Source organism: Peromyscus eremicus, chromosome 3, assembly GCF_949786415.1.
Source record: "Peromyscus eremicus chromosome 3, PerEre_H2_v1, whole genome shotgun sequence".
Lineage (NCBI taxonomy): Eukaryota > Metazoa > Chordata > Mammalia > Rodentia > Cricetidae > Peromyscus > Peromyscus eremicus.
In genome coordinates this window covers 132,894,516-132,919,985 of record NC_081418.1, presented here as the reverse complement: position 1 = coordinate 132,919,985, position 25,470 = coordinate 132,894,516, and the positions used below count along the sequence as shown (strand labels likewise).

The 25,470-nt window shown below is 50.0% G+C and overlaps 1 protein-coding gene across 2 annotated transcripts in view; it reads left to right on the top strand.

The window, feature by feature from the left end:
* The window catches only part of Iqsec3 (IQ motif and Sec7 domain ArfGEF 3), a 96,027-nt gene that overhangs the window by 23,491 nt on the left and 47,066 nt on the right, over positions 1 to 25,470 (top strand). For both annotated transcript variants that reach the window (XM_059256876.1, XM_059256877.1), the window contains exons 2-3: positions 5,959 to 6,042; positions 20,835 to 21,105. In XM_059256876.1, the coding sequence (XP_059112859.1) occupies positions 5,959 to 6,042; positions 20,835 to 21,105 (355 nt within the window). The remainder of the gene's footprint in view (positions 1 to 5,958; positions 6,043 to 20,834; positions 21,106 to 25,470) is intronic.

The window sequence follows — 25,470 nt, the reverse complement described above, 5'->3', positions numbered from 1 at the left end:
GTGACTACTTTTCCCGTTGCGCTGACCAAACACTGGTAGAAACTACTTACGAGAGAAAAACGTTTATTTTGACTTGTGGCTTCAGTCGGGGAGGGGCCGGTCCATCATTCCGGTGGAAGGACATAGCAGCAGGAACAGCTCAGTTGGCGTCTGTGGGAGTGTGTGGTAGAGTTCCTCACATGGCAGCCAGGGCAGGAAGCAGGAAGCAGGGAGCTCTGGTTAGAACCAGAACTGAGTAGAATCTTCATAGGCCTGCCTGAAGTGATGTCTCTCCACCTGCTGGACGCCATGTCTAAAGGGTCTACAGACTTCCAAAGCAGTGGCCGAGCTGGGAGCCAAGTGATCAAGCTCATGGCCCTGGGTTGACACTGTGACAATAAGATCGGGCAAGTCACTTACCTCCTCTCTTTTCTGTACTAAAAGGGGCTGACAACCCACCACATGAAGAGTTGCCATCAGGGGCAGGCAAACGCCTGTGTGAACTTGATACATCACTGGCAGTTCGTCTACACAAGGCACCTCAGTTCCCTCTTCTATTGAGCGAGGAGGAGTTGTGTTGGGGTTTGGTAAAAAAATGAATGACAGTATTGTAAAAATGTTTATAAGCACACACAATAAGCAATATAAAGTGATAAAGCACAATTAATATTTTCCTTCACATTTTATCGTGATTTAGCTATCATCCGTCACGAACTTATCTATCATATCTACCATCTCTCGTGTTCACCCACAAACCTTACACTTCATCTACACTTTCCCGGTTTTTCCACTGATGTCCCTTTTGGGGTCCAGGACCTGTGCTCCTGATGCATCACATGTCATTATGGGGTCTCCTCAGTGTCCTCTGGCTTTGTCAAATTCCATCTCCTATGGTTTTTATGTCCTCATAAGTTTGGGGAATATTAGTGGAGTACCCCTAATTTAGAACCTCAGTTGTTTTTCGTGTTCCCCGTGATCACCCTGGGGCTGTGAGAAGGAAGGACACAGGGGAAGGACCTTTCCCATCACAGATTCCTTTTCATCTTCAGTAAGAATGAGTTCTTTGACTCCCTCTTTAACACTCCAGGGTAGAGAGAAGGCCATCTGCAAGGCTGCAGGTAACATTTAGCCCACAGAAACTAAGGCTTGCCCAGATCAGGGGACTTGGAACATGTCCTTGGGCAGCAGGGGAGGAGATCAGAACCTGCAACTCAGTGTGGACTAACATCTCAAGGGAAGATAAAGAAGGAAGCTTTGGGTGCAGCTGGGGAGACCCCAGGGCAGGCAGTGGATGGAGGGGCAGCCAGAGAAGGGCTGGAAGCCTCAGCCACTGAAGCTGTGTTCTGGAAGCTCTGCACAGACTGAACCCCAGCAGCACTGCCAACCAGCCACACCTGGAGAGCAGAAGGGCTCCCGACACTAGGGGTGTATCACCCATGGCATGTGTCGATGCTGCTAGGAAACCGAGGGTCTGGGGGAGCCTTGGGGCCTGTCTTCCATGACTGGACAGTGGAGCAGCTCACAGCCTGCCTCATAAACACAGACTGTCCCCTCAGGCACTCTGTGTCAACTGGTAACTGTGGCTTGCTGGGTTCTCATTCCTGAAATGCCGTCGTCTGCCTGGGCAACAGGCTGCTTGTCTGTCTGTGAGCTTGATGGCCTTGCCAGGAACTCTAAGCCTGCTGTGGACATAGGAGTGACTGATGGACTGTAACCAGAAGTGTAAGCAAAGCTTGCTGGCACACCTGAGTTATATATCTACTACCATCCACCACCCACCACCCAACCCCGTGCATGCCACAATGTTGAGGTTCTGAGCCCTTTTGCTTCTTGCCAAAGTCCTTCCTTTGACTCCCTTTTCCAAGCCAGGATGTTCTGTATATCATCATGATGCCTTCTGGTTCCAGACAGTTCTCTAAGGTTTCTGATTTGTCCCAGGAAGCTAGAGCAGAGGGAGGAAGTAGAGGAAGCTGAAGACTGATCACAGGACAATTCTAGACACATTGTCTCTCTATTCTGGGCCTCAGTTCTCATGGGTAACACAAGTGGTTAGAGGCTGACATTGATTTTTCCCCTTTCTTATTATTCCTTCTCCTCCACCCCTCTCTCTCTGTAGGCAGGTATGTGTTCACATGTGTGTGTACATGTGCATGTAGAAGTCAGAGGTTGACACTGGGTATCTTTCTCCATGGATTTCCATGTTTTGAAGCAGGTTCCTGACTGAACCTTGACTGGGTGGCCAGTGAGTTGCCAGGGATCCTCCTGTTTCTGTACCCCACTGCTGGGGTTACACCTTTTTTTGCTGTTTTGTTTGTTTTGGTTTGGTTTTTGAGACAAGGTTTCTCTGTACAACAGTCCTGGCTGTCCTGAGACTTGCTTTGTTGACCAAGCTTGCCTCAAATTCACAGAGATCCACCCGCTTCTATCTCCCAAGTGCTGGGATTAAAGGCGTGTGCCTCCACTGCCCAGATGGGGTTACAGCTTTTACGGAGTGCTGGGAGGGCGCCTGAACTCAGGTCCTCGTGTTTGGGGGGCGAGCACCTAACTACTGGGCCACCATCCCAGCCCGTTATTTTCTTGGTTGCCCTTTTATTCATTCTTTGCTCATATTAGACATTCAACCCATGCTCTGGTACATTCTAAGCCTTCGTTCTCTTGTTGAGCTATGCCCTCAACCCTTGACCTTTTACAATGTCATAGTAGCTGAATTCTTAATCTATAATCATAAGTTACAACTAACTTATAATTGACAATCTTTTAAATTAGCAGTTTCAATATAAAAACTCTATGTGATTCCCGAAATGACATCAGGATTATGCAGGTTTCTGGCACTCTCTATTCCCATCCTAGTTTACATTCAGTTTTAACGTATTTACAGTAATAGATACCATAAACACAATTTTATATTTGACTTCGTTAGTTACGGTCACACCAAGCACTGTTTTTCCTCTTCTACTTCTGACCTCTTTTTTCCCCAGCTTCATCTGCTGCAGCAGCCAAAGTTAACAGCTTAGTTTGCACTCATAAAACAGGAAGTGCACGCATGTAGAATTCACATTTGGGGGAATGTCCTAGTTTGCATTCTATTGCTGTGATAAACACCATGAGCCAAAGCAACTTGAGAAAGAAAGGGATCATTTGGCTTACACTTCCACATCACAGTCCATCATTGAGGGAAGTCAGGACAGGAACTCAAAAAGGAACCTGGAGGCAGGAACTTAAACAGAGACCATGGAGGAGCAGAGAAGGCTGCTTCCTAGCTTGCTTCTCGTGGCTTGCTCAGCTTGCTCTTTTATTACAGCCCAGGACCACCTGCTCAGGAACGGCACTGCCCACAGCCACCTAGGCCCTCCCTCATCACTGACTCATCAAGAAAATGCCCCGACAGACTTCCCCACAGGTCAATCAAATGCAAGCATCTTCTCAGTTGAGATTCCATCTTCCCAGATGACCCAGGATTGTGTTCAGTTGACCAAAAACTAATGAGTTCACAGGAGGAAGTCCCTGTTTCTTACCATGTCGGGATTGTACGCTATCCTTTCCTTTTTGCACCAGATATTCACATTTAGCCATAAGTGTGGACCTCCATCTACAGACCAAGAGATAAAGGGCTGGCTCTTTTGGACAAGCATGTAATTACAAGGTACACATGAAGGTCTCACAGTCTTCTCCATTCCTTGCTGCCTGGGGACTCTAGCTCTTCTTTCTTCCTGAAAAGCAATGTTCCCTTAAACATTTGGAATAAAAACCTTTCTGAGAAACACTTGCATCACGGCAAGTGTAAAATCCCAGAAGTTGTATTTCTGGATGGGAAGGTATGTCCTTTCTAATTCCCCCAAGCAGCTATAAGAATCCATACCTACTCAGGCAGAACTAAGAGCACACACTCCACCCCCCTCCATCTCCCACAGCCTCAATAACACCGGGAGTTAGCGATCTTGTTAGTGTTTGCCCATCTGATGGATGAGCTATAGTACCTCTGTGCCACCTTAATTTGCATTTTCTTGGCTACAAGCTATGTGAAACATCTCTTCACATATCTATTGGCTCTTTAGATTTTTCTCTTCCACCATGACTATTTCCACATTTTTCTCTCATGGATTTGTCTTTTCATTGAGGGTGTATTGGAGCTCAATGTAAGAAGGATATTAATTGACAGATTCGCTGAGAAAAGCAACCTGCAGCACAGGAGGTTTATCTTGGCTCAAAGTTTTAGAGCTCACAGTCCAGTCTGGCAGGGAGAACATGGTGGCTGCAGCAGCGTAGACCAATGGTGGTGGGAACCACTGGTCTGTGGTAGTATAAATTTGCAGTGTGGCTTTATTCGTATGCTGGAAGCTCAGGAAACTGAGACGGGACCAGAAAGAGCTCCCAGATACCCACCTCTATCAGCCATGCCTCCTATCCTGAAGGCTCAACAACCCTCCCAAACAGCATCACCAGTTAGCCCAAGTGTTCAAACACAGGATTCCATGGGGAACATCGGACTGGAGTCTTCACACCTCCTGCTGTACATGATAAAACACACCTTTCCAGTCTATTGACTTATGATAGTATTGTTTTATAGCAATAGGGTCTTACTACATAGCACTAGCCAACTTGGAACGTGTTATGTAGCCCAGGCTGGCCTCATACTGATCCTACTGCCTCAGCCTCCCATACACCTCGATACCAGCATATCTTTTTCTTAATGGAATCCCTGTTCTGTTTTGTTCAAAAACATCTCCCAGGTGGTAAGTGATAGCTCTGTTTCCTTCTGATTTGTTTCTAACCTAAACATGTACCCTCTCTGTAACTGTGCTTATCTACTTAAGGTAGGCTCCAGGGTTACTTTCTTTCATGGACCTAGCTGACCTTTGTGTTCTATACTGATCTCTGATCTCAGAACTCAGGGACTCTTAAGAGGTGCCTGAGCGGCAGATTCCAAAACTGGGCCTGGGAGGTCTGTGCAGTGGGACAAAGTTTCAGCTCCCCGGTGACATTACTGTTCCCCCTCTGTTGATCTACCAAGTGTGCTCCAAGGAAAGCTCTGGTTTGGACAAGGTACTGTGGATCTAAAGGAAGTCCAGAACCCTCCTTCAGATGAACCAGGATCCTCCAGACCTGACATTCTCTGACTTAAGAAGGGAGAGTTGAAAACAGGGCAAGGGACCTTCACCCTGCAGTAAGTGTAGTATTAGCTCCAACTTGGCTATACAGGTATCAGAATCACAGTGTGTTGGCTGGGAAGGGACCTTGGCAGCCTGGAGTTTATAAAGAGCTCTGGTGCTTGAACCCCTGCCAGACCAGGTGACTCAGAGTCCCAAGGCGCTGGTATATTCTAAAATCTGGTGGCTCTAACAGACAGCTAGGGTTGAGAGCCGCCTCTCCAGTTCAACCCCCTCAGTAAAGTGCAAGTTGTCACCAGAGCATGAAGGCCCGCACGGTGAAACATGAATTCAGCTGGCCATCCGGAGTTCCAGCTAGAACCCATACTTCCACTTCCTCATCTCCATATGACATCCCTGAACTTCCAGGAGGCAACCGGGAAGGCTGTGTGAATGCTCTGAGGCTTTGCGTGTAAGAGGCTTTACGGAGGCTGAGTCCTCATGACACAGGTGTCTAGACCTTGTTCTGCCTCACAGGACTTCTAAGGAACAGGGCCATAAAGAACTAACTAGGATAAAAGGCAGCTCCGTGAACAGAGAATCGCAAGTAAGAACCTCCTGCAGGACGCACAGTGCAGTACAAGAGTGGGGACCTGGGGAACTGTGCTCAGGGCCAGTGTTTCAATTGTCCCATGAGAGATGGAGAAGGCCTGGATGGATGGAAAAGGTGTTCCGCACACTCCTCCAAGCAGCGCTTGGTCGCCTGGGCACCACACTGGGGGTTCCAGGCAGGGAAAGGGTAGTCAGGTTTGGGGGGGAGAGATGCTGAGGGGTCTTCAGAACTGGCTCGGCCTGCCTTACGCTCTGACCTTCTCCCCCTCTCTGCCTGCAGGAATGAGACCGTGCTGCACCAGTTCTGCTGCCCTGCTGCTGACACCGAGCAGAAGCCTGCCTGCTCCGACCTGGCTTCCCAAAGGTGCGAACGGGCCCCTCCCCCCTCCCCTGCCGCCCCGCTTCCGCTCTGAGCCCAGCCTCCCACGCTAGCTGCTTCCACTCTGCCTCCCGTTAGTCTTGTGTGGTCTGTTTGCTTTTCTCTGCTTCCCATTCTCCCCTTCCTCTCTCCTTCCTCTGGTCCTACGTGAGCGATTCCCACTTGTCAAGGTCATTATACCTCATTGCTTTAATCCCAGCCGTGTTGTGGTCAGCTTGTGTAAATTATGGATTTGGCAAAGAAGAGAGATGAATTTGGCTTTGTGTTTCTGCGTACTCCTTGTGGCAGGGTGGCGGGACTCATGGAGGTTCAACCCATGCACACTGCCTGGCCTGCCTGTGGCAGACTCAATTTTCCTTCCAAAAAGGGGCCAAGGAGACTGGCTTTCACTGTAAGGGTTTCTCAGCCCTCACCGGGCTGGCTGACAACCCGAGAGAAGGACAGTGGTGACACACAGCAGGGCTTGGTGTCGCCGCCCTGTGCTGTCCTCATTCTGTCTAGCCCAATCACACTCCCTCTTACCTCCCATGGCCTTTCCGTGTGGTCCTTGTCGCCATGCTTTCACCACGCCCCCCTCTGTCCTCCCCCCCCTCCCCCCTGCCTGGTGCTTTTTTAATGACCTTCCTCCTCATCCACGTCACTGTCACCGCCCTCTGTCCCTGCTCTTCTCTCAGTCTCTGCTGACTTCTCTCCTCACATTTCTCTTTCCTGCACATCACTGGTATTCTGGCCCCATCTCGAATCTCCAGACATAGGAATTACTTGAAACCTTTAACACCCCTGGGCCTCAGTTTCCTCATCTGTTTAGTAAGGGCGGGTCTGTCTAGGAAGTAGCGTTGACATGTAATGTCACTGATCTCCAGGTTACACAGTGAGGCAGAGCAGGCAGGTGATCCTCCCTGCTGTCGATGAGTGAACAGTGAGGGAGATGAGTCATGGACAGTCATAGAATAAATACCAACACCTGGACTTGAACTTGGGGCCTTGAACTCCCAAGACTTACCATTTTCACATCTGAGATTCAATGATTCTATAATTGTGTTCCCTTTGACTCCTTGGGGAACAAGGAGAAATATAACAAGGCATGCGTATACACACACACACACACACACACACATACACACACACACACACACACACACACACACACACACACACACACACACGGAAAGGCATTGCTACTCAGATATCCTCAAGAGGAGGCCACTGGGAGGAGGCAAGACTGAAGCGGAGGAGGTGGGGCCCACAGAGGGGCAAGGAGTCGGGGGTCCTCAAATTCAAGGTTTAGGAAGAAGTAGGGGCTTCCTGAGGCTGCCCAGGCTGGAGGAGGGGAGACAGAACGGAAGGGTCAAGTGTGCTCCGGTCTCTGCCACATTTGCGGCCAAGTCCGGGGGCACAGGACACACAAGGCGCACTTGGATCCTTGAGAAGCCTTCGCCCCCATCTAGTAGGGCATTAGGATAACACTAAAGAGAAAACAGCTCCTCGGGGACTTAGGAAGAAAAGCCTGGGAGACACGAGAGGAGGAGAGAGAAGAGGCGGAGAGTTTGGGGAGGCACACAGGGGAGGCACACAGGGGAGGCTGCTGCATGAGACAGAAGGCCCGGCTCCTTCCTGTGGACTGTCACCGTTCAGTCAGCAGAGGAGGAGGAGGAGTACGCCTCCCACTTCAGCAGCCATCTCAGTTTCCCCTGAACATTGTGCTGGTAATGTCGGAGCCCAGGGCTTCTTTGGGAAGGGTGAGCGGGGAAGCTGAGGCCCAGGTGGGGCGGACTCTTTCCTGCCTCCCTCCCACCCTCAGGTTCTTCTGTGTTCTGTTACATGGCTCCCCTAGAGCACCATATCCAGCAGCATCAGGAAGGAGTTCAGTACCCCTGTAAAGGGTGAGGGTTGTCTTCAAGACTGGGAGCAGACGCCAGGAAAGCCCTTCTCTTAGTCCCCAGGACTAACCAGGCAATAGGCTTAGAGACTGGAAGAGCTGGGAAGAAGGGCAAGAGGTGGGAGGCTCTCAGGAATGTTCCAGGAGGACCCGTAGGCCTTGGCCTTTCTGCAGCAGAGGTCAGTGGCCTGCCTCCGGATTTCAGCTATACTCCTGACCTTCCCCACCCGTCTGTCTGGTTTGTAGTTTCCTATAGTCTGTTCTATCTGTGGGTCTGTGACGACAGCTTCTTGGTCCTTTTGGAGCACTGCTCAACAACTCACTTGTTAGTTGGCCTGGCTGTGGCTGAGTTTCTGGGAAAACTCCAAACTAAGACAAGTTTTCTCCCACTAGACTCCCAACATCTGTTCCTGACTCTGTCACTGACCCCTGCACAGCCCTTTGGTCCCTTTCTGAGGACCAGGCATCCCACCTCCACAGACAATATACTAAACTTCCTGAGAGTTCGTCAAGAAGACTGTGTCAAGGTCAATGGTCAGGCTGAGAGCCTAGCACAGGGTGAGCAGGCCAGAGCCTCTGAGCTACCCCTAAAATCCTTAGCCAAACTGGTTTTCTACCAGGTCTGTCAGCCTCCAGAGGACTTTCGGAGATAAACCAACTGGTCTCTACAGAAGACTTTGAGAATCCAAAACCAGTCGGTAAGATCTTTTAGCCAATTCTGGAAGCTCCTCATCTTCTTCCTCTGCTTCTCAGCTGAGGTCAAGGTGAACACAAGTTTGTAGCATATCATTTCCCCTCCCCAGCGCCATCCCCCCACCCCCCCCCACCCCCCCACCCCACTCCATATTGCAGGGCTAAGTCAGGGACCCACCTGTTTCTTAATCCCTGAGCTCTTCTCCTAGGAGATGCAGGAGTAGTTTACCTATCTGCCCAGCTGTGTTAGCCTGAGGCCAGCACTCTAGACAGAAAGCCGCAGGGGGTCCCGACCCCCCCCCCCAACTGGCTCCCAAATAAGCAGAGAAGCCCAGTCACAGGACAGGGAAGACAGCCTGCCCAGGTCCCCAGAAAAGCAGCCGGTAGCTGTGTCAGGCAGGACTCTCTAGACCTGGAGTCGGCCAGTGGTGCTTGTTGGAGAGGGAAGACCTGAAAATGAGTAAATCTGTGAACGGAAGGCCAGGGCCAGGCACCAGGGAGCCAGGTGCAAAGGAGCAGTTGTGGACGGGCAGAGGATGCTGAAGTGAGATGAAGAGGCAGTATTAGAGCAGGCACCAATGAGACTGACTCCCACACAGCTCAGGCAAACAGCCTGGGCCTGCCAGCCAGGGAAGTGAACCCTCAGGTGGGAGCTAGGGGAGCCCCAACTCAGCTTTGCTGTGGCCAGGCAGGAAACAGCAGCTTTGTGCCAGGCTCTCCCCCTCCTGCTGCCCGCCCGCCCGCCCCGGGCTGGGGACCTGGTCCTGGCCCCTCCCTACCTCCTCCTCACTACTGTGATGACAGGGCTGTGCTCTGGGAACTGAATAAGCTTGTAATTGCAGCTACGGGCCCCGTGACATTCAGAACAATGGATGACCCAAGAGTTGGCCAGCCGCCTCCCAGCAGCTCTCAGAATTGCAGCCCACTTCACTCCGTGGGTGGTAATGGGACTGGATGAGGGAGATTGGCTTCCATTAGAGTAATGGAAGGTGGGTTGCAGGAGAGGCAGATGGCAGAGGAAGCCCAGCAGGAGGAAGAGGGACTCACAGCTGGGGTGCCTGGAACCCCAACATCCCGAAGGGAGTCCTCGCTTGGTGCCTGCTCCTTCCTCATGGCCTCACCCTTTTCCAGACAGTTATCCCTGCATAACCGCATCTGTGAGACAGATGTGATGTAAAAGTGCAGACAAGGACTCTAGGTGTCTTGGCAAAAGGACGGTGGCTAGTGAAATCTGGTAGCTGAGCCAGTCCAACTCCAAGGCCTAACCTTCTCCCTGGATGTTGACATGGGGATTTTTTTCCCCCTAGAGCTAGAGGGAAATCCTTTTAGCCATTTCATTTGATCTTAAATAACATACATTTCCTTTTGGAAGTCTAGTGGATTCAGAAGTAGAAAGAGAAAGATGAAAATGCTATCCAGTAATACAGAGTTAACTACTGATGATATTTGAGGGACAAACTTCCACTGTTTGCTTTCTCTATGCCTTGGGTTTTACATTTTCCCACCATTAAAAAAAGAAGACGACAAAGAAAGAATTTATAGCCTGCATTCTCCCCGGTATGCACCTTTATAGTGTCCAGGGCCTCCAGTCCTAACCAGGCTCCCCAGGTCCCATCATACATGACTGGGGTCATGACTCACATGCCATACCTGGTAACCAGCTGATTAGTGATGCCTACAGCAGGTCCTGATCTGCAGGATGCTGAACCAGGCAGGGTCTTTCTGGAAGGACTGGCAGGGAGATCCTGCAATGGCCTGGGGAAACCCCTAATCCATCCTTCACCCAGCTGACTGTAATGGGCCTGAAACAGATCAATAGACCAGCTTGTGTTTACTAGGCAATTACAGTTTTCACATGCCTGTTCCGTTAGTCACTGGAGCCCTGTCAGAGGCTTCCTGAAACCTATCCCACCCACTGATTTAGACCAGCCAAAGGGTCATCCAGGTCACATTGCTGGAGCATCTTCTCATGATACGTTCAAGGTACATGAGGCAGCCCCCTAGCCCTGGCCCTAGGAGGCAGTGCACAGCAGAAGAGGCCAAGAAAAATGTTTATCTCCTTCAGGGGTCCTGTGGCTAGGTGGCAGAACACTTTGGGAGCCCCCGAGCCTGTGAAAATCCTTCAGTGTCCTACCCTGACACAGCACAGCTGACCCCCCCTAGTCCTCAGGTAGGGGCTGAAACCTCCCACTGTGGAATGTAGGATGGAGTGGCCCCTGCAGAGCAAGGGCATTGAACAGGGAAGTCTGCTCCTCACTGGGGCTTCTGCATACCCTAGAGAGAGCATTCCTCTGGGCCTGGGAGCCAAAGAATGAAGGGTGCTCTAGGAGTACCTTACTATTCCCACAGTGCTCAACATAGTCTTCCTGGTTTTCTGGTGAAGCTGTTTAAATTTTATTTACACAAACTGACTTGTGCAGATCCTAAGGATGTTCTTTTTGGGGTCCTGCGAGCACCGCCCTCTCCTCAAGGCCTGAAGATTTTCTAAACCACAGCTTCTTGAGCTTTATTTTATTTCCATTCTGAAAGGCCCTCTTACTAGTTCATTTAACCTATCACCAGCCCATAAAAAATAATTTATAATTTCCACAATGGCACCTAATGTCAGACAAAAAAAATTGAAAAATCGATTGTTTTTTTTTTTAAATCAAACCAAGAGTGGGGAAAAGGAAAATAAAAACAAGAAATAATCTATAGCAAGACTGATTTAATCGTATCAGGCATTCTGAAAGACATTATTACCTTTTTAGAGGCTTGAGATGCCTTAAGATAGGAGGCTTCTGGAGATTTCTTTTGAGATAACTTAAAGGGACAAACAGTAGATGTGGTGATGGCACCTGCCTGTAATTCCAACATAGCAGAGCCTCTGGCAAGGACAGCGATAGTTCAAGGCCAACCTGGGCTGCATAGGAAGATCATGTCAAATGAAAAATGAAAAAAGACAATTGTTGAGGAAGGGACCAAGAAGTGTGGCTGCCCTTGGTAGGAAGAGGAGCCAAAGGAGTAAAGAGAATGTGTCCACTGATGTAAAAGCACAGGACAGGAAGGAACTCCACCAGAAGTACCTCGCCATGTATTTTCCAGCTGGGGACATTCCAGCTGATGTACAATTGAGGTCCCCAGAAGCCCAGAACTTTTGCCAACACAGTAATAAAGAGAACATCCTTTCTCCATGCCTCAGTTTCTCCAATATGACTTGAGGGATACACTGTCAAATCCCAGCCTATGTCCTGGGCTTGGACACTCTTTCACTCCAGATCCAAGGACACGTGATTGGAAGAGGGCTGAGGAGGTTGGCCGTCACCTTTTACCCTCACATAAAGTGTCTGGATACATCTTTAGCTACTCGGTACTTAAGTGGCCTCCTAAGTACCCTCCCTACTGACCTTGGGAAAGAATTCTGTGTCCCCCTCAGAGAAGATAGGCCAGGAGAGTAGAGGCTGGCAGAAGTCAAGACCAGAAGTTATTCAAAGACAGCTGCAGCCAGTGGTGGATGTGAACCCTGCTTCCTCTTGTTCATGTTTGAATGTGTCCCCTTCGTTGATAAATTGGTTGTGGGTGGTACCAGCACCCACACAGACTGGTAAGCTCTGTGTGACCATCATATTCTATGTTCATGCCAAAGCTTGAAAGGCTTATGGAGTCAGTCAGAGCTCCTTGGGTCCCCAGGAGATTATGTCTTACCAAACATACTCGTAAGAGGTTCATTGATCTTATTGGCATGAGTTGGCTAATTCATGATGAAAAATCATCTTAGTAAGCAGGATCCTGTTCATCTATTACTGAAAACATGAGTCCCCTTTCCTCTCCAGGGACTAAAGGATGATCCCCAGAGGGTTTTGGTGCCTTCCAAAGGCAAGGAAGTAGTGAAGTGCTCCGCAGGAGCAGATGGATGCTGGGAGACTTTATGACAGTGTGGTGTGGAACAGAGGACAGTGCCAATGTCCTCTAGAGTAATTCCAATCCAAGCTCAAGCCAAGGCCTGGTGCCTACAAACTTCAGCCTTGGTTAAGTGACTTCATGTTTCTCACCCTCATCGGTATGAGGCAGGGATAGCAGTAGCTCTCATCTTTGGAATGTTTGGGGGGCATGAAATATGATGATGAGTTGGAAGATGCCTGGCATGTCTTAAGAACTCAATGAATGCTAGCTGCTTGAAAGCTGGACTTTCTAGAAATAGCTTGATGGTAGAGCATTTACCTAGCACACATGAGGAGGCCCTGGCTTCCACTCCAGCACACAAATACACACACACACACACACACACACACACACACACACACACACACACACACGGCAGGGGACTTAGGGAGAGAGAGAGAGGAAAGAAAAGAGAGAGGGATGGATGGAGGGAGGGAGGGAGGGAGAGAGGGAAGAAAGATTTTTTAAATGACTGAGAAGTGTTTAGATCAACATCAGGGAGTGGACCCAGTGGAAGACGTGTGGGAACCCATGACCTTACATGTTGCTTATGCTCACTGTGTGAGAAAGCCAATGTAAAGGATGAAGGGTATTTTTCTCAGTTTCAACAGTTTCAGACCATGGTCATGTGGCTTCATTGTTTCTGAGCCCTGGGAGTACCACATGTCATGGAAGGAGCGTGTGAGTGCCACATGTCATGGAGGGAGTGTGTGAGTACCACATGTCATGGAGGGAGCGTGTGAGTACCACATGTCATGGAGGGAGCATGTGAGTACCACATGTCATGGAGGGAGCGTGTGATGGTAGAAGCTGCTTACTTCACAGCAGCCAGGAAGGAGGGAGATGGAAGCAGAGATGAGCTGACAGGGAAGGAAGAAAAGAGAAAGGGAGCAAGGGTGAGATATCACCATCCATCCCTCTAAAGAGCACACCCAGTGCCCAAGCTTCCTCCCACCAGACTGCCTGTCCTAAACATTCCTCTACTTCCTAGAGAGCCACAGATCAGCAACCAACACCTGGTTTGGGGGGCATTTCAGGTCCAAATCATAACATTCGCTTTGTTGGACCCTTCCGAGGGAGGTCCTCTTTTAGGCTTGGCAGGTAACAGGCTCACAGGGAGGAAACCTCATCCAAATAGGTCTGTTCTCACCTGTGACTAATGGAGTACCGGCTGAAGAGAGTCCAAGATTCAAGACAGACTCTGAATGGAGGAACTAAATTGAGGCATAGAACATAAAAGGGAATGTCCCAGATGGACGCCAGGCAATTAGAGCAACAGATTGGGGGATTTTCTAGACATCAGGCAGGACACAGAGAGGTTAAACCAGACCTGGAATGTCACCACAGAGGCTGGGATGATATAGACAGCCAAACATTGTATCAAAAAAGTCTCCTTGCCAGCCCAGAGCTTGCCTGTCTGCTCCTCTGAAATGAGAAATCAATTTACTCTCAAGAGTGAAGGGTTTATGGTTCAGTCCTGCCCCACAGCTGCTGAGCAAGCTGGGATCTCCAAGGCTTCCTCCCAGAGTCAATATGTAGTGGAGAGGTTCTGAACAATGCTCATTGTCTCAAGTTGCTGCCGTGACTGGCATCCCTTCCTGCTGGGACTGAGGGAAATAGTGGAGCCAGTCTGGTATCGTAGCTTGTGTTTTTTACTGGAGCAAGAAAGACCAGGCTGGACGCCAGAAAAGCCTCGCAGGAGGAAAACTAAAAGAAACTCCAGGAACACAAAGGGCAGTCTTGCCCCATAGTTACTCTATGGGTGGGTGATCCTGCCATATCCAACTCTCCTGCAGTCATTACGTTGTTGCCATAACAACCACAGTACCTGATAGAAACACTTCAGGGAGGAAAGATTTATTTTTGCTCACTGTTTCCAAGGGTTTTCAGTCCACTGTGGAGGGGATGATATAGCGGAGCAACTCAGTTCACGGTGTTGGAAGCTTGTGGTGGGGGCTGTCCAAATTACGGTGAGGTAGGGAGGCCAAACAGGGACAGAGAATAACTCCTCTCTAAGCAGCCCTAGTGAGCTGATGGAGAAAGGCGGTCACCACTAGGGGAGCTGTGGCAGTCCCTGAAATGGAGGAGCCTTCCCCAGGGCTTCTATGGCAAACCTAGCTTCCAGCTTGGGTCATGGTGGTCAAGGAGCTATGGGCCAAGTGAGCTTGTAGTAAATGCTCTAGGGGAGACAGAGGAGGCTTCTGCACAGGGGTCTGGGGGGCACTGAGGGTTGGGAGCATGAGCAGAGATGGAAGATTACAGCCTCTGGTGGTGCACAAGGCACAAGAACCAGAAAGCCAGCCTCTCCTTCCTTCCAGATAGTGAGACATCTTGTCTAAAACACGGCTGCATGGTGAGGAAGCAGAGTCCAGTAAGGGAGGGTGATGTCCCAGTGCCAGGGAACACAGAAGGAAGAGAGAGAGCAGCCCTGGCTTTGTCTGCCCACCGTGGGTAGGATTTCTAGCCTATTCCCTGACTTGGTTCTTGTCTGTCACTAACTCTGGCCTTCCCTTTAATCTCGGCCCTTCCCTGGTCCCATCTGGGGCCTGAGAAGACATTTGGCTTCCTACACTCATTCTGACCATCTAAAGCAACTCTATTGAGTCAAAGAAAGGAGAAAAAAGATGTGTTTTAGCAAAGGATGAAAAACCCTGAGGGGATGTGAAGCACGTTGTTAGCTTTTGTCTAGAAAATGCTTTGTTTCTTTGTCCCAGAAGAGCTTTGAGAATGAGTGGCAGAGTCAGGAGTAATCTAGCGTGGGTGGCCAGGTCCTCGGGAGGAGCCACAGCATGAGGGAGGAGGCCTCCAGCCTTCAAAACCTTTCCAGCAAGGTCTCCGTAATTACTGTTACAGCTGCAGTGGTAGAAAAATATCTCACCTCTTGTCCTTCGAGAGGCCAACATCTTGAGGTCTGCGCACTTCCTCAGGACCTTATTCCAACTGTTCGCCGGGGCTGCAGGGCAAGCTGGCCTCTGGCCGGGGAGATGCGGTCCCCTCTCCAAACAAAGCTCCCATCCCCTCTCTCGGTTTTCAGTTGTCCCTGTTCCCTCCAGCTCCTGAAACTGCAAAGTGTGACCTACCACGGCCCACTAAGGAGCCTAAAGGGGGCACTCCCTTCCTGAGTCAGCACCCTGGTTGAACTATGTAGACACAGTCTGCCAGACTCCCTCTTTTCTTGCCTGCTCCCCTATACAAGGTTTACCTGTGAGGTCACTCCATCTCCAACTCCTCAGTTCACAGGCCCACTTTTCAGATGAGAGAACGAGGCACAGAAACATTAGGTGCAAATGCAGGGGCCTTACCCCTCTCAAGCTCTCTGACCTTTGACTAAGCATTCCATCAGCCCCAGAGATAGTGACAAGTCTCTGCAAAGCTGTATGGTACTTCTTCTCCAAGCATCTTCTCTGTGTCCCCAGAGATACCTGCAGCCCTTGGCACAGAAATTCCTCCATGATCATTGCTCTGAATAAGTGTTCTTATCTGGGTACATGCACGAAGTCCCTATAGCACTGATGTAATGGTAAAACGTGGTAGATGTGAGAGCGTTTTCCCAGGTAGAGAACCTGGAGATTTTAGTAAAGGCTCTTGGAAATGATGTATAGGTCTGAGAACAGAAGACAAGGATAATCCTAGCCATCAAGAAAAGAGGAGTAGTAGCAACCTGGGCCTCCACTGTGAGTTTGTCAGCGTCCTCGGATCTCGATGTGTCAACTGTTTACTTGCGTGCAGTTGGGTGATCTCTATGGAAGAGAGATGAGGGACACAGCAGAGGCCAAGCCCAAGGGCAAAAAGCCCACCAGTCTTGGACAGTTCTGCCATAAACATTGAGTGGGGCGGTTAAAAGACCCTAAAATCTGCCCCAACAGTCACAATGGGCTTTTATAACCCTGTTTTATTGATCATGTGGGCATTCGTGGGGAGGATATGACTTGAGGACAGATAGTTCTCTATTGCTCAGATAGTTCATGGTAGGGTGATAGCACCCAGAGACAAAGAGAATCTCCCACAGCACTCTTTGGCAGATATGCAAGAACATTTCCTCAGGGGACAATTAGAGTGGCATGTACTGAAGCATACTCCAGTATCTCCACCCTTGGAAGAGTAGTAAAGAGTAAGCAATATATATCTACCCACGTGTCCATTCATCCATCCATTAACATTTATTATATGCATCTAATGAGCCAGCCCAATGTAATAAGTACCTGTGATTTAAAAGGGGGTGCATGGAAGTCTAGTGGAGAATAGAGACACATTGATGTATAATTCAAATGTCGCCTCAAATGTCATTGCTAAAAGAGAATCAAGTGTCAAAACTTACCCGCCTAGAGGTAAGAAGCAGGATATAGAAGGAGGATCAACTCTTCCCACAGTCACTAACTGAGTCCTAGAAGAGTTCACAAGATAGAGAAAGGTGTGGGTGGAAAGGTTGTACAGAAAGAGAAGGGTCCTGTGAGATGCACGGTGGTCTAAGAGGGCTCAGCAGACTTGGCGACAGTGTGGATGGAATGCAGAGGTCATCCAGTGGGGGTGACTGTAAATGGACTTCTTCCTCCAGCCCTGGAATCATTGAGAAGTTCTGGGCAGAGGATTGGCAGTAAAATCCTGCATTTCAGGAAGGTGGCTCTAATAATAGACAGTAGGCATGATGGAGAAGTAAAAAAAACGCCCAAGAAGACTTATGTATGCTGTTATATTCCAGGATCAGGCATGCACAGCAGGTGTCTAGTGACCCTCAAGCTACAGGCCAATTTCCCACCTGAGTGGCCTTCTTCACATGTGATGTCTAGTTCCAACACATGGTTCATCTTCTGTTGGTCATGTGTGATGTTCCTCTAAGCAACTGCCTGTTCCTCAGTCTCTCAAAGACCTTCACTTCCATATATATATAATTACTTACATAATCCTCACTTCAAATACCTGAATAGATAGTACAATAGTATATATATAATGCACTCTCAAGTATGGACTAGTCTTTATTGGCGCCCTGGGCCTGTGCATACATATGAGCCTAATGTCACACTGGCACTGTCAAAGCTTTCTCAGAGCCCTTCCTTTTGGTGCTACCCACATTCTACTTTTTTTGCCTTTTCAAGTGGGGGCCCAAGGCCAAGGAAGAACCTGGTGAACAGTTCCACTCACATGCTAGTATTGTCTCAGGCAAGTGCATTGTCCCTGGACTCAAGGGAGCTGAGATCACCTAGACACCTTCTAGACTCTCAGAGATGAGACTGTAATGAAGATAATTTTGTTTGCGGAATGAATGAATGACTCCCATTTACAGAATGCTGGTTAAGGCTAGGCTGCCTAGAACCTGACCCATTAAGGGGCTGCAGAAACACAGCTATGTCCTGGAAGAAGCATCACTCTGGATGCAAGTACAGGGCTGTGCACCATAGATCACCGGCTCCTGGTTGGAGTAGGCAGTCCTCCATCTGCAATAGTGTAACAGGATCATTCTAGAATGAAAATTCCAGCATTAAAAAAAAAATCTGTCTAAACATGGCATAGAGCCCATTCTGTTGATGCTTAGACATAAAATAAAGGTTCTGAGCATGTAGGACTCTTCTGCTCCCTGACCAAGGCTCTAAATCAGATTTACTCAATGGACTCTGGACAATGCCTGTCCAGGGAAGGTCACATTGTCGTGGGTACAACCAAGGAGCCTGCACGGAGGCAGTGAGCACAGAGAAGCCACCAATCCCATAGGAGATAATGCTCAAACCAGGACCCCTTCTCCATGCACAGAACAGGGGTCAGATGAGCCAGTCCATCTGGGGGGCTGACAGAGACCATGTGTTATATGGAGAACCTTGCTACTCAGTTTTGTGAAGATCGGCAGAAGACCAAATGGGAGAAATACCTTCTAGTTCAGAATGTTTCACGCTGTGTGGGTCTGGCTCAGAAACAAACCATTCTCTCTATTTATTAAGGCCCTGGTGTATGCCAGGCACTGAATATATGCTTTATCTGTTCCTTGTGGCAACCTTGGAAGGTACCTACCCGTTCTGTAGATGAACAGATAGAGCTACAAAGAAGGCGGTGAGTGGACTCAGGTCACATGGTGAGGAAGAGAGCAGAATTATAACCCATACTTCCTGACAGGGAAGCCATGATCGTCTCCCTCCACTCTCCGATCTTGACCACGTTGGTGAGAGCAGTTCAGGGGGCTCATGGCCACTTCCCATCATGCTGTGTGTAGGTGAGTCCAAGGGAAGGACGGCAAAGCCAAGCCCTACCCACCACCCCACACTGTCATTGGCAGAGCACGGCCATCAAAGGGTAACAACTCCATGAAGCCTCTTGCCGGGCACATGTCAACGAAGAAAGCGAATGGCTTCATAGCCCTGAGCAGTCTTCAGTTCCCTAGCGTCTCGGACACTTTGGGGATGAAGTAGCCCTGGGTGTCTGGGCCGAGACTGAAGCAATGACAGACTGGAGAGAGGATGGGAGGGACTGCTCCTGCCCAGTCCTTCCCCAGCGGGGAAGGTGTCTTATTTTGGGGAGAGGGCCATTTCCATACATTTGAGAGGAGGAAAAAAAAAGACATATGCCATAGCAAGAGGAGTTGAAGTTAGACAGTAGAAAGAACTTCCTGGCGACTGTAGTGAGAAAACATATACGATGTCTAGAGGGCTACGTCCTTGAAGCTGGGCTGGTGGCCACACGGGAAGGGGAAGAGCAGAGTGCTATGCTGTAGAGTGAGGCTTCTTGAGGCCGAGACACACCCACGAGCTCTTCTTCATCTGTGGGGAGTAGGGAAGGCTGGGACAACGGGTGGAGATGAGGCTAAGAGGGTTCTTCATCCCACCTCAGGGGTTTGGGGCCCTCTAAGGAGTATCTCCGTTCCCTAAGGATGGGGAAAACTCAGAAGAGGCCTTCTAACACCGTTTGGAGGACCTTTTGGAGTGGGGCAGTCTTGGAAGAACTAAATCCCGAGGTTTCCTAGTTTTCCAGTGCCAGGGATACCTACCTCACTGGCCCCATGCTCCTCCTCTATAAAAATTGGGAAGGCTTCACTGTGTGACCTCAGGTCTCTTCTAATCCTGACCTCTCGTACAGTCTGCCGTACGAGCCATTCCCCAGGTCCTGGCTTCTGTTCATGTCATAGATCAGTAACTACTGAAAGTGCATTTATCATCTGTGCAGCTCTCTGTGGGGAAATAAGAATCAAATAGGATCCAGGCCTTAGCCTCTAGGAGGGGACAGTGTAGGAAGAAAAGTTTCTTCAGCACATATCCTGTGCTAAACTCCTTATACACGCAGACTCCTGTGTTCCTCACTGTAACTCACTGAGGTTGGTATTAACCCTGGTTATGCAGATGAGGAGCCCAAGGCTCAGAGGCAAAGCCACATGACCAGTGCCACACAGTGGTGGGGCCTGAAGCTGGAGCCCAGCTGTTAACTACACCGACCGACCGTGGTTCTCCGCTGTGCACACAAGGACTCTCTGAGGATGGCTCTGTGTTCTGAGACAGCAGAGCAGGGAAACTACACTCATCCAGAGGAGCGTCTTAGAGGAAAGGCTTAGCCCTGGGCCTTGAAGTAGGGCACAGCTTGGAGGTTGGTGGAGAAAGAAGCAGTGTAGGTTACTGATTCTCTGTCTTCTTAGGGTAGGCAAGAGGAAGGCAGTAACAGCTCCACCTGCTGGGTGGTCCGTGGGAGGAAAGGGGAGTTAACGAAGAACAGAGGCCTCTATAAACCCAGCAGTGCAAGAACCCTCATCTCCACAGGGCCAGCCCCAAAATGAAGGTCTGGAAGGGCTGATGATGGCCACGCTCTCTCCTAGACTCACTAGGGCAGTCTAAAGATGTAGCAAGCCCCACTAAGTACCCCCAAACCAACGGCCATGGAGCCAGACCGTGGCCGCTGCGATGGTTAACACTATATTAGCAGTGTCCACAAGCCAAGAGGTTTTAAGATGCACAATAACTACTAGACAGTTAAGACGTCCATTTCCAGACTGGGGACAGGTGCCAGGTCATTAAGTAACCAGCTACTAAGAGGGCAGATCCCAGACCTGAGCCCAGTTACTCTTCACCATTCTGTTCCCGTTCTGAGTCTTAGACCCAGGTGCCCCCTCAACCTAGGTGCCCTCCCAAACTCAGTTTTACCCTTGCCTGGGCCTCTTTCCAGCCATAAGAGCCCTTCCCTAGCGGGGGCCACACACACAAAAAAAAATAATCACATTAGTCTCTCTCATTGGAAAGGACTAGAATCAGGCAGGTCAGGCCACATGCACCATCCCCCTCTCCCCCAACCGAGCACCGTTGCCTTCTGTTCACAGTGATGGCTCCTGTGCCCAGGCCGGTGGGGGCATGGAGGACTCCGTGGTGGCAGCAGTGGCAGCCGGCAGACCCAGTGCCCATGCCCCGAAGGCTCAAGCCCAGGAGCTCCAGCAGGAGGAGGAGCGGCCGGGGGCGGGGGGCTCCCCACGGGCTGGCCCCCTCCGCGCGGCCTCCCCCGGCCAGCAGCAGCCTGCCCTGGCGACGGCGCTCTGCTCCCACACCCCTGCTGCCTCCGAGTACGAACTCTCCCTTGACCTAAAGAATAAACAGGTACCCAGGGCCTCCTAGGGGGGCGGGGAGGGTGGTGAAGGGCCCTGCCTTTGGGGGCTGTCCAGGGTGCCAGGGACCTGCAGGCACACTTTCTTTCAATGTTTCTCCCCAGCTGAGCTACCTAACTGCCCTTCCCTAGAGCCTAATTCCTCAGGAGGCCATGCTTAACCCCCACCCGGCCTTTACCTGGCATGGTTCATGCCCTGAACTACAAGGCCTGCAGCTAGTACATCCAGGTGCCCTTTACAAGGTGCAAATCTCAGTCCCTACTTCCACTTTGCTCAGAAGAAACAGCCTTATTTTCCTGCTTCCCAAGAGCAAGCCCAATTCTAAGGCATGCACGAGCAAAATAAGGTGCAAAGTCCGTGGCTGTGGATTCCCAAGGCGGTCATTTTGGAGGCATTCCGAGCCTCCCTACAGGAAAAGGAACACCTGCTTAGAGGGAGGTTTAACTGGTAGTCTGTCAAGAAACAGATTGGAAGCCAGGCGGTGGTGGTACACACCTTCAATCCCAGCACTTGGGAGGCAGAGCCAGGCGAATCTCTGTGAGTTCAAGGCCAGCCTGGTCTACAGAGTGAGATCCAGGACAGGCACCAAAACTACATAGAGAAACCCTGTCTTGAAAAGGAGAAAAAAAGAAAGAAAGAAAAAGAAAAGAAACACATTTGAACTTGGAGAGGTAGATGGGGGATCCAATCCTCACTGTCCCTTCAGGAACGCCCACGATACCCTCTGGGCACTGCTTTCCTCTTTAGTGAAGTTGGGAGTTAGGCCTTCAGTTACTTCAGTTAGCCCTGCTGGCTCTGTAATGCGGAGGGCCTAAAGAAGCAGCCTTGGCCTGTGGACAAGGCAACTCTCAGGAAGCCAGTGGGACCGAGTAGAACCAAACTAGCTTTCCTCCTTCTGGAGGACCTTGATGCCAAGCCCTCATCCTGGTGTGGGAGCAGCAGCGGGCAACGTGCCTGAGTTTTAGGAAAGCGGTTGGACAAAATCCTGCATGAGAGCTCCGTGGCAGGGCAGGATTATGTGGATTCAAGGACGACACCGGCAGGTGGGCTTTTCACAAGTAGCATTTGCAAAACAAAAACAATCTTCAGCATTTTCTGTCTGGTCTAGGGCAGGGAGAGTGCTGCCCTTGGTTCCACCCAGTTCCCTGTTTTGAGAAGGCACTGGGTAAAAACATGTAAGTTATGGGTACCAAGCTTCCTCGTGAGATGAGGCTGAAGCACGGCAACAAGAACCTTAATAATTGAAGCCAAGATTTGTTTTTTTTTTTTTTTTAATGGGCAGAAAGATGCTTCAAAATAAGTCAGAGAAAATAGGAAGAGGTCTAAAATCCTGCTTATAGTCTCACGATGCCCGAAGCGCCCATATTTGTGTGTTGGATAGGAACATGGCCCTGGAGCAGGAGCCTGGGGCTTTGGTTGAGTGTAAGCTCACAGACTTGCACTGTTAGTGAGGGAGTTGCCCAGGCACTCACAGCCTTCAGGCACCCTTCGGAGCAGATTCCATAAATCGACAGCACAATGGGTGGCCAGCCAGCAGCCCTGTACCTCACACTCCTCAGGATCTTTGGGTCTTCTGAAAACGAGAACTCTGGAGGTCCTGAAGAAGGAAAACAGAACAGGTTGTGGTCATGTGAAGAAACCATAGACTAGAAAACGAGTTTGAAATACGGAAGGGCTGAGGTGTGAGAAAGAGATAAGATGTATTTTCTGTCCTTCCAGGAAAATACAGGGGCACTGGTATATGAAAGCTGCAGATGGAGAACACTTTAGCTTAAGGATTAAACTGATAGAAGTGTAGATGCCTGGCCTGTGCAGTCCTGGGCTCTTTATTAATGGATGAAGCTCTAGATCAAGACAGTGTGGGCTGGGGGATGGGCTAGCTGTGAGCATCCCCACAACTCTGAGACAGGAACCATCTTTTGTACCTTTCTGCCAGCATCCAGCCAAGAGTCTTGGATGTAGTAAGTACTGAGAGAGTGGATATTCTTTTTAGTAACTGTGATACCTGAAGCAACAAGCGTGGAGCACTAAGGAGAAAAGCCAAGCCTCTTCCCCACCCCGGAGGAGGGACTGTGGTCACATCCCATCACCAAACCAAAGAGAACCTCGCCGAGCAGGAGCAGTTGGTATAGTGTGCTAGCTGACTTGGTGGGAAATGGAGAACTATGACAGACTTGGATGGGACTGGTGACCGGTTAGCGTTAAGTCTAATTCTAGCAGATAGGTTCGAACTTCAGGCCATTCAGTCTGAGGACCAGCTGCCCTTCTCTGAATTTTACATCTTATTAGACTAACCACAAATAGGGTAGGCAGGAGGAACAGAGGACAGAGGGGGATTGAGGAGGTCAGAGCAAGGTCATTGAAACATAGCACATGCTTACAACAGACTGAGCTTTCCTTTTCTCTGCTAAAGAGCTGTGTGGCCTTGGGCAAGCTGTTCACCTTCTCTGGGCCTCAGCTCCCTCACACGTGTCTCTGGGGCTTTGTGTGCTTCCCCTCGGCCTCTGTCTCTGAAGTTCTTCCTCCTCCCCGCACTCCCCCCTTGGCCTCTTACTTTCCAGCTGGTTGGAGGTGTTTCCTCACTTCTCTGGAAGCTTCTCTGGCCTTTCGTCTTACCTCCACGCCCCACCTCCCCACCCCACCCCCAGCACAGTGCCTGGTATTAAGACAATGTTCTGTGGTAGAATGCTCACAAAGCTTGTGGGGTTCTAGGCTTGATCCCCAGCACCACGGAGAGATGAAATTAAACCATGGGAAGGAGTGTCTTAATATTAATAAAACCCTGTTTATTAATAGAGGAAAAAAAGAACTTTGGAAGTGCCACAATGAAACTCATTACTTTTTAGGTCGACTTAAAAGCTAATTTAAATGTATGTAAATATCAGAGATATCAGAAAAAAATTCAAAAGAAAAGATGATGTTCAGAGAATGAAAAGGAGAAAGGGTGACTTTGTGACCAAGAGGAATGGGGATGAGCGTGAAGCCTACGCTGGGTCCTAACTAGAACTCTGGGAGAGAGGGTTTGGTATTCTGACCCTGCAGTTACCCGCAATCACAAGGAATCCAGAGGTAGTTCTTAGGCTTGGGGTTGTGGGTAATCATGGCCTCCCCTGTCCTCCACCTCCCAGGCTTCTCTGTCAGCCAGTCCAGACCCAGAAGCATTTTTCTGGCTCCTTGTTACCTCATACCATCTCCATCCTCAACCCTTACTGAGACTGCCTCTGACTTTTCCCCAAACCCCACCACCCCACCACCCCACTTGAAGCCAAGCCAGCCTGCCGCTTGCCTGCACCCCTGGGTCACCTCCTGCCAACTCCAGCTTCAGCTGCACCTCTCCCACCTGACTGCCACAGCGTGGCTGAGTCATCCCTGCAAAGTACACTTCTAACCATGCAGCTCTGCTGGAAACCCTTGATGGCTGCCTTTATGTGCAGTACAAAAGCTTCCCTGGCTCCCCTGCCACAGACCCAAGCCCACACCAGGGTCCCTGCTGCTCCTATTCACAGCCCCTGAGTCCCCTGCCCAGCCTTTGCCTCTGGCCCTTCATACACAATGTTTCCTCCACCGGAAGCACTGAATCTCAGCCGGCCCCACTGTGCCTCTCGGGTGGTCTCAGTTTATACGTAGGTCTCACCCAGGAGCTCCAAGCTAGGTGAGCACTTGTAAAGAGTCCCATGACTTACACTTCAGGCTGGTAGTTGCTCCGATCATACAGACGAAGACCATGTTGTTCTCTGGCTCTTGCAGAGCTGAGCAGATTATACTTTGAACACTCACGGGGTGGGGTGGGGGCAAGGATTGTACTACATAGTACAGTCCACATGGGGAGCTAGCGGTCTGCTCTTGGTCATTGCTGCTCTCCTACACTCAGCACAGTCCCTGGATTCTAGGAAATGCTCAGCCAAGAGTGAGTGAATGCAAGAAATCGGCCCCAAGCTTCCCGGCATCTCACTGACCCCTTCCCCAAGACCCTGCCTCAGGAAGGGGGCCTCTTACAACACTACTCCAACACCCTGTGACCCTTCTTCCCTGGTCTGCTCACTTCCTCTTGTAATGATCCTTGGGGCGACAATCCAGGGAGCAGAGAGACAGAAAGAGTAAGCATGTATGCTCCATAGGTATTAGGAAAGCCACTGCCCCTTAGTAAAGCCACTGTGGCAAGGGGACAGACTCTATACCCTCTGTACTATAGAGGTTCCCATGTGATTCCCAAATCCTCCAGCTCTCCAAGGAATTTGCACCCTACTCTCTGTTGTGGCTGCTGAATAGGCCATCTTGGCTGGCTGTCCAAATTGTAGAACTCCCTGGTCAAACCTCAGGGCCACAGAGACATGGTCAGCAGCATCCAGGCATTGTT